Genomic DNA, 12,070 nt, shown 5'->3' on the forward strand with positions numbered 1-12,070 from the left:
CTGTCTTTATGGACACTAACACGATCTGGCGCAGCTCAGGGGTACATTGTAAATGTAGGTCTTGATAACCCCTCACTCACCCTGTCCCCCGCAAGTACTCTGTCTAAGAGCAGTGAGGACGATGGAGACTAGTCTGGCTTAGCTATTGTTCGCATTTAAGGCGTATTTTAACATTAATACTAAAAGAATTACGTTTCGACCAGATTTTTTTTCTTCCAAATGTTTTCAAAGTATCACTTTTGTAGAGGGTAGGGCCACGAATGTATTTTTTAAAGAAAAAAAAGGCTCTCTAAGTAAGTTCTCATACCATTTAAGGTATATTTTTGTGTTATAGACCCATGCAGATGCAAAAGTCCAAGTGCTGGACAATCAAAACGTAAGCTTGTCATTGTTTAATGCATACTTAAACAATTTTATTTTTGTCTTGAAATTATTAATAATGTGATTTTCTGTCCGCTTCCCTATCCAGGTGTCGAATGGATGTGTGAGTAAAATTTTGGGCAGGTATTACGAAACTGGCTCCATCAGACCCAGGGCAATCGGAGGTAGTAAACCGAGAGTAGCGACTCCAGAAGTTGTAAGCAAAATAGCGCAGTATAAACGAGAGTGCCCCTCCATCTTTGCGTGGGAGATTCGAGACAGATTACTATCAGAGGGGGTCTGTACCAACGATAATATACCCAGTGTAAGTTCATGAAAAAAACCTTCCTGTGTGCTGTGTACAATGCTGGGTAGCCGTAGCGAGCCTCTGCTTCCTTTGTTTTGATACCAGATGAGAGGATAGCAGGTTCACATCATTTGCATGTGGCAGGGTCAGACGCATTTTTTCATACAGAATCTGACAAATGCCTTTAAGGAGGGGAAAAAAAAAAAATATGCGGGTCACCCCTGCGCCTGGCGCCTCAGGACTGCGAGCGTCAGTCGAAGCCATCACTCTGGTTTTGCAGGGTTGGATTTGGGGCTTTTTTTTCCCTTGCTTTTTTTCCCCCCCCCGTGGTTTGTTTGTTTGTTTGCACCACCACCAGCAGTAAGCGAGTCGGGGCGGCTGGGACACGGCGGCACGGGGCGGCCGCAGCGCGCAGCCGGCGCTCGGGGAACCCCTGACTTGCGCCCAGGTCGAGCCGCCCGCTGCGCGGAACGGGCGCGGGGGTTGCGCGGGTGGCTCGCGGGGAGCGCGCTACCGCACTACCATTGCCTTTCCTGTCCTTTGCCTTCCAGGTGTCGTCGATAAACAGAGTCCTACGCAACCTGGCTAGCGAAAAGCAACAGATGGGTGCCGACGGGATGTACGACAAGCTAAGGATGCTGAACGGGCAGACGGGGACCTGGGGCACCCGGCCCGGCTGGTACCCCGGCACCTCGGTACCCGGGCAGCCCGCCCAAGGTAAGGGACAGCCCGGCCGCCGCTCCCCGGCTCGGCTCGGCCTCGCCCGGCGGAGGTGGCCCCGACGCGGGTCCCCCTCGCCCCCTCCCCGATGGCCGCCGCCGTGCTGAGGGAGGTGGGCCATTTTCTCAGGACGGTGGCGGAGGGGGTCCCTCCCGCCGCCTCCCCAGGCAGCTGCGGGCAGGTGGGTGGCGGGGGCCGGCGGCCGGGCGGGTTTCTAGCCCCGGCCCCGGCCCGGCGGCGGGCAGGGGAGCCCGGGAGCAGCCGCTGCCAAAGCCGCGGCCGCCGAGTCTGCGGTGCCGGCAGCCGGGCGGGTTCCGGGGCTGATCCTTAACCTCGCCCATCAGCCCGGTAATTAGGGCTCCTGCTCCCCGCCCGGGCCGCCTTCCCGCGCCGGGGTCTCCAAAGCCGGGGAGATCGGTAACTATCTCCGTAGGGCTGATTATAGTTCCTCCTCAATGGACCCGAAACAACTTTGTAAATATAGGAAACTGTTTATCCTGAAGATTAATAGGTATTTGTTGTAGGAATGACAAGGGGATAATATGAAGGATAATGGGATGTTACGTTACATACTTAAGATGGTTAATGGCTTCTTTTTGAATACGGGCTCTGTTGAGGCTCGGCTCTCTCCCCGGCTGTGGTCATTCCTTTAGAAGAGGTGTCTATATACAACAACCTGCTTTTTGTTTTCACCCCGCAAGGAAAAAAAATCGGTAACAGTGTGCGGAATATCTGGTACAAAGGATGTTTCTGTCACACGCAAGAATTTGTTATGGGAACAATTCTGTCGCTATGTAATTGCTCATTAGAGATCGTTTTGTTTCTCATTAAGGCGACATGAATAAGCGTCTAGTTGAAGGAGACAGCTGTAGAAATGTTCCACAGGAGACCTCTGGACACGATATGGCACCGCTTGCCAATTAGACATGTCAGTTTTAAGAGAAGAAAACAATCTATGAAGGACACTAGAAAGATAGAGCGGAGCCCTCGCTTCCCCCCACCCCTACTTTGTTTTTTTGTTGGTGTGTTGTTGTTTTTTTTTTTTAATTTTGTTTTGCCCGATGTCCCCCCTCGGAGCCGGGACGGACCCTACCGGCAGCCGCCCCTACCTGCGGCGCCCGGGGCCGGGCGGGGGCTGCCCCTGCACCGCTGCCGGCATCCCTGCCCGGGCCGGGGCCGGTCTGGCGGCGTCGGGGCTCCCCGTCCTTCCTTCTCTGCCCCGCACCCGAGAGCCAAACCGCGGAGCGGTGCGCGGCGGAGGGGAGCGCAGTTTCCGCCCGTGCGGGTTCAAACAGCTCGGGCGCCCTCCGTTCCCGACGCGGTTTTTTTAGAAAAAGCGTTAAATAGAGAAATTTAGGGTGCCCCCCCGCCTGCCCTCCCCGCCGCAGAGCGGTGTCCCCGGGCCCAGCTCCGCGCGGTGTGCGCGCGTGCGGTGCGGCGCGGTGCAGGCACACCTAGAGCCCGCGGCCCTTGGCCGCCCCAGCGCTGCGGCCGAGCCGCCTGTGTCGGGGGAGGTCGATGGAGCTGCTGGGGGCTTGTGGTGACCCCCCCCCCGCCCCATGGCGTGGGGATGAGCGCAGTTTCCGCGGGGGAAGCGGGCCCGGGCAGCAGCGTGCCGGGGCGGGAGGATCCCGGGAGCCTTCTCCCAAATTGCAACCGAAATAAAGCGGTGCGGAGCGGTGCGGCTCGGGGCAGGGCTGGCTCAGGCCGGGGGTGCGTATGTGCGTGGGCAGGAGAGGCGAGGGGGAGGCAGGCAGGCACTTAAAACATCCGCATCGCAAAATTAAAATTAATAAAATGGATTTCCTCTGGAATATTCATGCTCCCTCTAATGTTTTTCCCTTGCAGGGGTATGTTACTGGATTTTAAGAGTCCATTACTCAAAAAGCATAAGGCGAGGTTAGGTCTCAGAGGGGTACAAATATGGTCTCAATCTGATAAACGCCATGCAGCAGTGAATAAAATAATGGATACATGAGGGCTGACAGAACAAAAAGAGACATCTCTATCCGGGAGAAATTCTCCAGTGATTTAGTGGTTTTAGGGATCACCGAGACACTGTTTCTTATCTTTTTTTTTCCCCTCCCTCTCTTATAAGACTAAAGCCTTCTATAGGATTTAGACACTTTCTCTTTCAACAGATGCTACAATGTTTTGATCCCAGCTCTATAGCTGAGAGGTGCCGCAATTGGTTTGCTATCTTTTTTTGCTTGTTTTCCGCCTCACTGATTAAGACACTAAGAAACTAAGGAATGATTTTATTTCCCAGCGTCTTTTTTTTTTCTTTTTCTTTTTTTTTTTTTTTTTTTCTTCCAGGAAACAAATCCTATACCCAGCGTCAGATGGTCTGGCTATAGGATAATAGGGACGGACATTCACTCGCTTTCTTACGGATTAGGTCTGGAAGGTGGAACAGCCCTATTGAGATCGCTCCTTTTAGGGGCTTTTAAAAAAAAAAAAAAAAAAAGACGGGGGGGGCTTCTAAAAAGAAGATATCCTAATTGTCCGGCGCGGGGGTTTAAATAATCATAAGCAAGTTTAACTCTAGGTGAAACTTCTAGCTGGCTGAAAGGCTCCCGGTTTGGGGGAAGATGGGGAGCGCACCGAGACGAGGTTGCAAAAAATGTGGCTTCAAAAGTTTTTTTTTAAAAAAATAAGGGGGGGGCAAGGGGGCGCCCGGTTTGAGCTGGCCCTGGCAAGGGCGGGCGCGGCCCCGCGGGTGCCCCCCGCTCCCCGGCGGAGGCAGGGCGCGCTGCCCAGCCCCGACGGCGCGGGGGGCAGCCGGCCATCCCCGCCGCGTTTGGGCGGCTCCCCGCCCCCAGCCCCCCTTCCCCTTCGCCCCCCGGTCCGTGCCGCGCCGGTCCGTGCGGACAGTGATGGATGAGCGCGGTGGCGGAGGTTAGGCGCGGCCCCCGCGGCGGGCGGGCGCGGCCCCCGGCGCTGCCACCAGCGCTTGGCAGGGCGGCTGCCCCGCCGCCACCGCGCTCCCCGGGCCCGGCGGCTTTGTGTGCCCCTGAAAGGCAGCCCCCCCCCACCCCCGGCTATTCACCCGCCGCCGGCCGCCTCAATGGGGCTGCGGCCGCCCATATGGTGACCACGGCCGCTGAATCCCTGTGTTTAAATGGGGGAGAAAGTTCGGGTTTTAAAACATTTCAAAGTGGTTGAAAGGGTCCCACCAGATCCTGTCACAATTCCCCCCGAGCTTTGAAGGCCGGGGCCATTGTTCGCCGATTATAAATGATATTACTTTAAAGTTGATTTCCCACAATATTTAAAGGATGTAGCGGGAGTGTCGCTATTTATTTTTGGCGTAACTTTTCAAGGGAATTAGCATAAGTAGCCCATGCGTCCCTCATCCCATCTCCCCTTTTATGCGACATCAAAACGCCTCGAAAAATATGCTTTGAAAGGAGAGGGAGAGCTAATTTAGGGACAACGACTTCTCTGCCTCGACAGAAACGTCCGTTTCTTTCGCCCGCGGCGGCCTGGGGTGCCCGCAGGGCCCCGCAAAGGCGGCCGCAGCCGGGACGCATCCTTGCCACCGCCCGAGAGGAGAGCACAATGAAACTTTCCCCTGTTTAATGACAGAAATTACATTAAAAGTGGTGGAAATGCCCTAATTAAAAATGTACCGCTTAAATGATATGCCAAACGTTCAGCTGCAGAATAGCGTATTTAGCTAGTTAGTGAACTCGCTACTATTTCTTTTAAAATTACATGTTAAAATTTTAAAAGAAATCTTACTTTTCTCTGGTGCAACACATTACAAAGAATGGACAGTCCTTTTATCTAAATATAAAATTCCATTTTCAGCAATTATAGCCTGTTCTTGGTGATGATATAATTACAGCTGTGCTCAGTAATAGGTGTCAAGGCAATGCACACTCATACAATAGTTGAATAAAACTGCAGAACAATGCAGGCACTTCTAAATTCACAACCTTTAAAATGAAATTGACTGTGCAGAATTCAAATAAAAACTGGATAAATATTTTTTAAAAAAGATTACAAGCTTGGTTTGGTTTCTTAATAGCATTTTCTGCAAACCTATCAACATCTAATTGATTAGATAGGAATTACTGATTATAGATAATCTGAAATACTGAACATCACTATTTTAAATATAGCAATAGGTAAATAAATGCAGCAGACAGAGGAGACTGCCATGGCACTTCAGCAGCGATTCATGGAAAGAATCACTTTCAGGGGAAAGTATTTTTATGTGGGTTTTATTCCAGAGGAAAAACAAAATGAAATTAAGACCAGGCGATCATAATTCCTCATCTCCGATGTTTACGATAATGCTGGAAACTGAAATGTTTCCGCGTTACCCGTGTCATTAGCACAATGTTGCTTTGATACCCGAGACGTTTTTAAGGGAGGGTGTCAGCAAACATGGCCGAACTTGTTTCCAATCGCGTTATTTCTCTGATAGGGATCTTAAAACAAGGGTACCTGCGTTTCACTTTCTGATTCTCGGTTCCGCAGATGGCTGTCCGCAACAGGAGGGAGGAGGGGAAAACACTAACTCCATCAGCTCTAACGGAGAAGATTCAGACGAGGCCCAAATGAGACTCCAGCTGAAAAGAAAGCTGCAAAGAAATAGGACATCCTTCACCCAAGAGCAAATCGAAGCCCTTGAGAAAGGTGAGTGACATTTTCCTACAGAGGAAGCAGGAGAGAAAAGCAAAATGTGCCCTGGCTTTATTAAGAGCTGAACGGAAAAATGGCTTTCACGTGCCTTATAGATATGTATATATTTTAAGCCAGTAGCTCCCTCCATGCTCTTTTATTCATTGAGCTCCAAATATTCATTGATGGCTGCGGTATGCACCAAAAAGCTGTCAAAAGGTTTTCAAAGGGAATGTACTCAGGGCACAGATCATACCGAAGCATTGGTGTTACACCCCGGGCTCCTCTCACGGGGGATAAATCTCCTCCTGCCGACTGCCATGTCCCCAGCCGGGCCGCATTGCCGTACGCCGGGAAGGCGAGGGCAGGCAGCTGGGGCTGGCAGCAGCCCTCCGTGCCTGCCCCCACGCTCGCGCCCCATCCCCAGCGCTGCTGCTGCCCGGGGCTGGGAGCAGGTGCCCTTTTCCCTGACCGGCCTGGGCGCACCTCGCCTCTGACCCGCTGCGGATCTTTGTTCTTATTTTCCGCTGTTATTTAGTGACATGCCATTTCGCTTCCTGGTGACAGGGTCAGAGCTGCCTTGGGGATCCCCTCAGTGGAGGCAGAAGCCCTCACTGCTTCTTGAAAGACGCAGCATTGCACCCAAGCCTGCCTATCCCCTTAGCGATATTCCCCAGCAGGCAAGGCGTCCGCCTGCCTAACACACGGAGAAAGCTCAGCTTTGCCTTTACAGTGATGTTTCTTAAGAGCATTCAGAGCAGAGGCAGTGCAGGAACGACTCCGACTTTACGGTCAGCCACATTAATTCTTCGCAACTAACGTAATGTTTCCTTCTGCAGAATTTGAGAGGACCCACTATCCCGATGTGTTTGCAAGAGAGAGACTAGCTGCTAAAATAGACCTGCCTGAAGCAAGGATACAGGTACTGAGTTGCTGTGCAATTACGACTATTATTTTTCTTACTATTACTATTCTAATTTTGTTACTCCTGGCTTCCCAAAGCTATTTAAGAGCAGGTATTTGTCCATCTCCTCCTTCAGGAAAAAAACAGCAGCTGGGGTTTGCTTTCACACGCTGCTTTGCCACGCTGCAAGCTTTCTACCAGCATGGCCTTGAGTTACGTGGGGGAGGCCCCGCGCCTCTAGTCCTTGTAAGGTCACTCATGTCTCTCAAACACTGTATTTTCAGGTGTGGTTTTCTAACAGAAGGGCCAAGTGGAGAAGGGAAGAGAAGCTGAGGAACCAGCGAAGACAAGCCAGCAACACTCCCAGCCACATTCCCATCAGCAGTAGTTTCAGCACAAGCGTGTACCAGCCAATCCCGCAACCGACCACCCCCGGTAATGCCACTGACCCACTGACGTTCATCCATCCTCTTGGGAAAATGAGACTCTGAGACTGTATCGCCAATTGTAATTGTGGTTAAACTAATGTGTTCATCTATCTGTCTATTCTATTATAGTTTCCTCTTTCACATCAGGTTCCATGTTGGGCAGAACGGACACGGCGCTCACAAACACATACAGCGCGCTGCCGCCCATGCCTAGCTTCACCATGGCCAACAACCTGCCTATGCAAGTAAGTCCGGTGCCGCTGCCACGGCACGATGCTGCCTCGGGACTCGGCGGCCCCTGGGGTGTGCGGGAGTGTGGGGGCTCTTCCTCCCCAGGACGGGGACCCAAACCACGCTGCAGGGAAACCAGCACCAAAGGCTTCCCCGGCCTCTGAAAAGATGCCCTATTTTGGGAGAATCACAAGGGAAAGGGCACTGTAAGTCCCAGTGCTCTGACAAGCCCTTTTCCTGAATTTTAAAAGAGAAAGGTCCTCAAAATTACAAGGCAACAAATCTGGGATGAAAAAAACCTATCTGGGAAAAAAAAACCACCACCCCCTGCCCCACTTAGGTTAACCTATGGAACTCACTGGTGCAGTATTGTGGAAATTGCCACCTGAATAAGCTGCTGGAGGGATTCGACCTTCTCGGCGTAGGTAATGTGGCGGCGGCGCATTAGGAACACCTGAGAGAGAGAAGGATGTGATTAGCATCAGTGGTTATGCCAGCTAAGCCAGAATTGCAAGAGCTGTCAATCCTCATGCCTGAAAGCATTAGCTGATCACCAGCTGGGTTAGGAAGAAATCTATTCCTTTGGGGTCTGTTTCTATAGACCTTTCAGATGCAAAATTCCTCCTTTTTTAATGGTGGGGTTGGCCTAGGAAGGTGCTGGCCAATTACGGGAGTTTTACAGCTTTGTCTGAGGCACACAGCATTGACCACTGCTGGAGACAGGCGAGCAGATTAGAGAGCCTGACTCCTTCGCTGCGGCAATTACTATGTTACTAATTGCTGAACCAAAATTAACCAAATAAAGTTAGAGTCTCGCAAGTCCGTGGAAAGAAATGACGTTGGCTAGGTTGCTATTTCGTGACGGAAGCTGGCGGTGCCGTTCCCGGCGGCGGGCTGAGAGCAGATGACAAAAGATCAAAAGGCTGATATGGGAGGGGAACCTTGGGAAAGCAGGAGGCCCCTGATTCACCGCCGGGCACCTGGGCAGGGACTTGGCATGTGTGAGCCACTCTGGAAAGTCCTGCCTACGTGGCCACCGTGGCGTGATGGCCACGTGATGTCAGAGCGGGAGATTTGGCAGCCGAACTGTCGGCATCTCCCTGTGGACGCGGGGCACGTTGCTGGTTCTCCCGGAGCACAGCGTGTGTGCTCAGCGAGCGAGGCTGTCAGTATTTTCAGAGATGGCGCGTGTCGGGGATGTGCAGATGGAGGAAATATGTGCAGACGTGTCGAGTCTCGTGCGCTCAGAGCGGGAATTACTCATCCCGCTTCCAACTCCCCTGGTGCCTCCCCGTGTTGGGGCTACACCAGTCCCCGCTCCCCCGGCACCCCGGAGCGGGAGATGCCCCTGCTTGGTCCCTCCCTGGCACCGTGCCATCCCTCACCCCCCACCCCCAGCTGCTCTCCCCCCGGCAGATGGGGCTTCAGGGGTTGGAGTTCAGGGAAATGGAGATGTCTGGTCTCCTGGGATGCTGCTGGTATGGGTTTGGGGCGACCGAGGCTCTGAAGGGGGGATGAACACGCACGTACGTGTGCGTTGATCCCCCTTCAGAGCCTCGGTCGCCCTGAACCCACACATTGTCTCTGCATATGTGCAACATGCAGGACTAGCCCACGTGCCTCAGCAGAGTAATTTTTGGTTACACCCCTAATCGTTTTTAGTTACACCCCCAAATGCAAGGCAAGATGCCAGCCCTGCTCTGTCTCTCTGTGGCTGCAAATGGCAGAGGACATCTTTCTTCTACAGACGCACAAACAAGGGTTTTGGTTCCTTGGCTTAGGTATGTAACACCTTTGTTAGCATCTAGATGTAGGGATCTGCTTGCCAAGCGCGTCTGAAAAGGTGCTGGTAACCGTCCACGTTGTTTCTCTAGACTAAAAACCTCTGGGAAGAGGCTGCTTGGTTGAGCTCCTAAATAGGGATTTACCTCTAGGTTCCCAAATTTGAAACTGAAGCTCATTTTTGCTTGTGCACGCTGATCCTGGGGGCTGGCACATCCCTCCAGAAGAGTGTGATGGGATGTTTACCTCGGCTGATACTTAACGCTGTTTTGTCCTTTGCTCCCATAGCCCCCGGTACCCAGCCAGACCTCCTCCTACTCTTGCATGCTGCCCACCAGTCCATCGGTGAATGGACGGAGCTATGATACATACACCCCTCCTCACATGCAGACACACATGAACAGCCAGCCGATGGGCACCTCTGGCACCACTTCCACAGGTGAGTGGCCCCGCGCTCCCCCCGCCTGCGTGGCTTCCTTGCTCCGGCCATTCGGTTCTTCACAAGTATTCGCTGGGAGAAGTCTCTCCCCATCGCTGGGAGAGGTCTTCTCTGTTGGGTTTAGTAGCTGCCGAACTGGGCAGAAGACAAAAACGTATAAACTTGCGGGCTAGAGCAGAAAATCTGATTTTTAAGTTGCCGCTGAAGGGGTAGATGAAAGATGGCTGATTAACAGAGATGGCGTTTCAATATTGGTACAGTGGAAAGCTCTTCAGTGAGGCCCCCATCCCACAAAATCTTCCCTGTATAATTAAATTCTAAAGCAGTATCTATTTCAACGTTAGATTTCAGCGGAGCTACTCACACCCGAGTGTGTAGTTACTGTGTCTGTGTCAGAGGCTATTTTTTGCTAAAGATCTGAAGTTATTGGAAAGGCAGGTAACCTGTAGAAATATTAACCTACGCATAAGAAGGCAAAACAGGGTAAAAAAGGGTAAGTGTCAGCATAAGCAGGAGCAAGCCAAACACATTTAAAAAGAACAGAAATGTTCAGTGTATTTTGGGCTGAATTCCAAACTGATACAAACAAGCTGAGGCTCTGGCATTTATCTCAAAGCATGACAGTGTATTTATAACAACAAATCAGTGAGATGTGCATAGGTTTTTAAAATATAACCCCCCACTACCTGATTCTGCAGGCTGGTAGATGGTGAGATTTAATACTTACCGGAATACAAGCACAAATCTGTGAAACTGTAAAGCAAAAATTGTGCTATGTATAGAAAAACTAAAATATCCATTTTCCCCCTCAATTTTCAGGTCTCATTTCCCCTGGAGTGTCAGTTCCAGTTCAAGTTCCTGGCAGTGAACCTGATATGTCTCAATACTGGCCAAGATTACAGTAAAACATGTGTTAATTCCGTAAATGACTATATGGACAACAGTTGGATGTTCAGCAGTATTTTATAAAGGAAGAATGGCTCTCAGAGTACTTCTGTACTGCAACTGTGCCCTACGCTGTAACACATGGAAAAGACTTTCACATGGACCTTTGTACACTGAAGGCATTATATCAGTTGGAACAAATCTTCATTTTGGTATCCAAACTTTTATTCATTTTGGTGTATTATTTGTAAATGGGCATTTGTATGTTATAATGAAAAAAAAAAAAGAACAATGTAGACTGGATGGATGTTTGATCTGTGTTGGTCATGAAGTTGTTTTAAAAAAAAAAAAGAAAAGGAAAAAAAAAAGAAGCCATGATCAACAAGCTTTGCCACGAATTTAAGAGTTTTATCAAGATATATCGAATACTTCTACCAATCTGTTCATAGATTATGGATTGATGTTCCAAGTTTGTATCATTCCATTGCATATAATTAAACCTGGAACAATACGCACTAGATTTCCGTAAGAAAAATATCTGTTGGTATTTCCAAAGGTTGTTAACGGCTGAAGCTATGTGCAAACAGGGGTTAAGAGAGAACTTCGATGAAGAAAAGAGTTTGATAGATAAAAGGTAGATTGTGTCTTCGATATAATCCAATTTGTTTTATGTCGAAATGTAAGTATTTGTCTTCCCTAGAAATCTCCCAGAATGATTTCTATAATAAAGTTAATTTCATTTATATTTGACAAGAATATTCTATAGATGTTTTATACACATTTTCATGCATCATACGTTTCTTTTTGGTCGGCAAGAGTTAATTGTTCTTAGATATAGTTGTACTACTGTTCACAGTCCAATCATTTTTGTGCATCTAGAATTCATTCCTAATCAATTAAAAGTGCTTGCAAGAGTTTTAAACTTAAGTGTTTTGAAGTTGTTCACAACTACATATCAAAATTAACCATTGTTGATTGTAAAAACCATGCCAAAGCCTTTGTATTTCCTTTATTATACTATTTTCTTTTTAACCTTATAGTGTGGTGTTGCAAATTTTGTTACTGTGTTAGGTTAATCTCATTAAGTTTTATTTTGAATTTATTTTCAGTTTTCAATAAGGAGGGATTCTTAAGAAACGTTTTTATAGACTTTCAGCACTTCCACCAGCCTGTAATTTGGGCTAACAAAAAGAAGATAGGTTCATGTATCTAATTGCAGCTGAGAGCAGGAGGAGGTTGTTTATTTAGCTCGGGTTTCTGGGGATGCTCTAAATGAACTCCAGAATCCAGCAGAATTTCCAGCAGGGAGTTTGCATCGTGCCAGTCAGTGGTGGAGACGCGATGCACGCCTGTGTCTATCTGTTGTAATTTTACGTAAAGTA

At 49.6% G+C, this 12,070-nt stretch overlaps 1 protein-coding gene across 7 annotated transcripts in view; it reads left to right on the top strand.

The window, feature by feature from the left end:
* PAX6 (paired box 6) overlaps window positions 1-11,679 on the top strand; it is a 21,989-nt gene extending 10,310 nt beyond the window's left edge. For 3 of the 7 annotated variants that reach the window (XM_075163262.1, XM_075163261.1, XM_075163263.1), the window contains exons 6-13: window positions 470-685; window positions 1,219-1,384; window positions 5,876-6,034; window positions 6,859-6,941; window positions 7,208-7,358; window positions 7,481-7,596; window positions 9,653-9,803; window positions 10,623-11,679. In XM_075163262.1, the coding sequence (XP_075019363.1) occupies window positions 470-685; window positions 1,219-1,384; window positions 5,876-6,034; window positions 6,859-6,941; window positions 7,208-7,358; window positions 7,481-7,596; window positions 9,653-9,803; window positions 10,623-10,708 (1,128 nt within the window). In that variant the 3' untranslated portion in view covers window positions 10,709-11,679. Of the gene's footprint in view, window positions 1-334; window positions 377-469; window positions 686-1,218; window positions 1,385-5,875; window positions 6,035-6,858; window positions 6,942-7,207; window positions 7,359-7,480; window positions 7,597-9,652; window positions 9,804-10,622 lie in introns of all 7 variants that reach the window. The other 4 variants (XM_075163259.1, XM_075163260.1, XM_075163258.1 and 1 more) reach the window with 3 other exon arrangements.
* Window positions 11,680-12,070: the final 391 nt, after the last annotated feature.

Source organism: Calonectris borealis, chromosome 14, assembly GCF_964195595.1.
Source record: "Calonectris borealis chromosome 14, bCalBor7.hap1.2, whole genome shotgun sequence".
Taxonomy (NCBI): domain Eukaryota; kingdom Metazoa; phylum Chordata; class Aves; order Procellariiformes; family Procellariidae; genus Calonectris; species Calonectris borealis.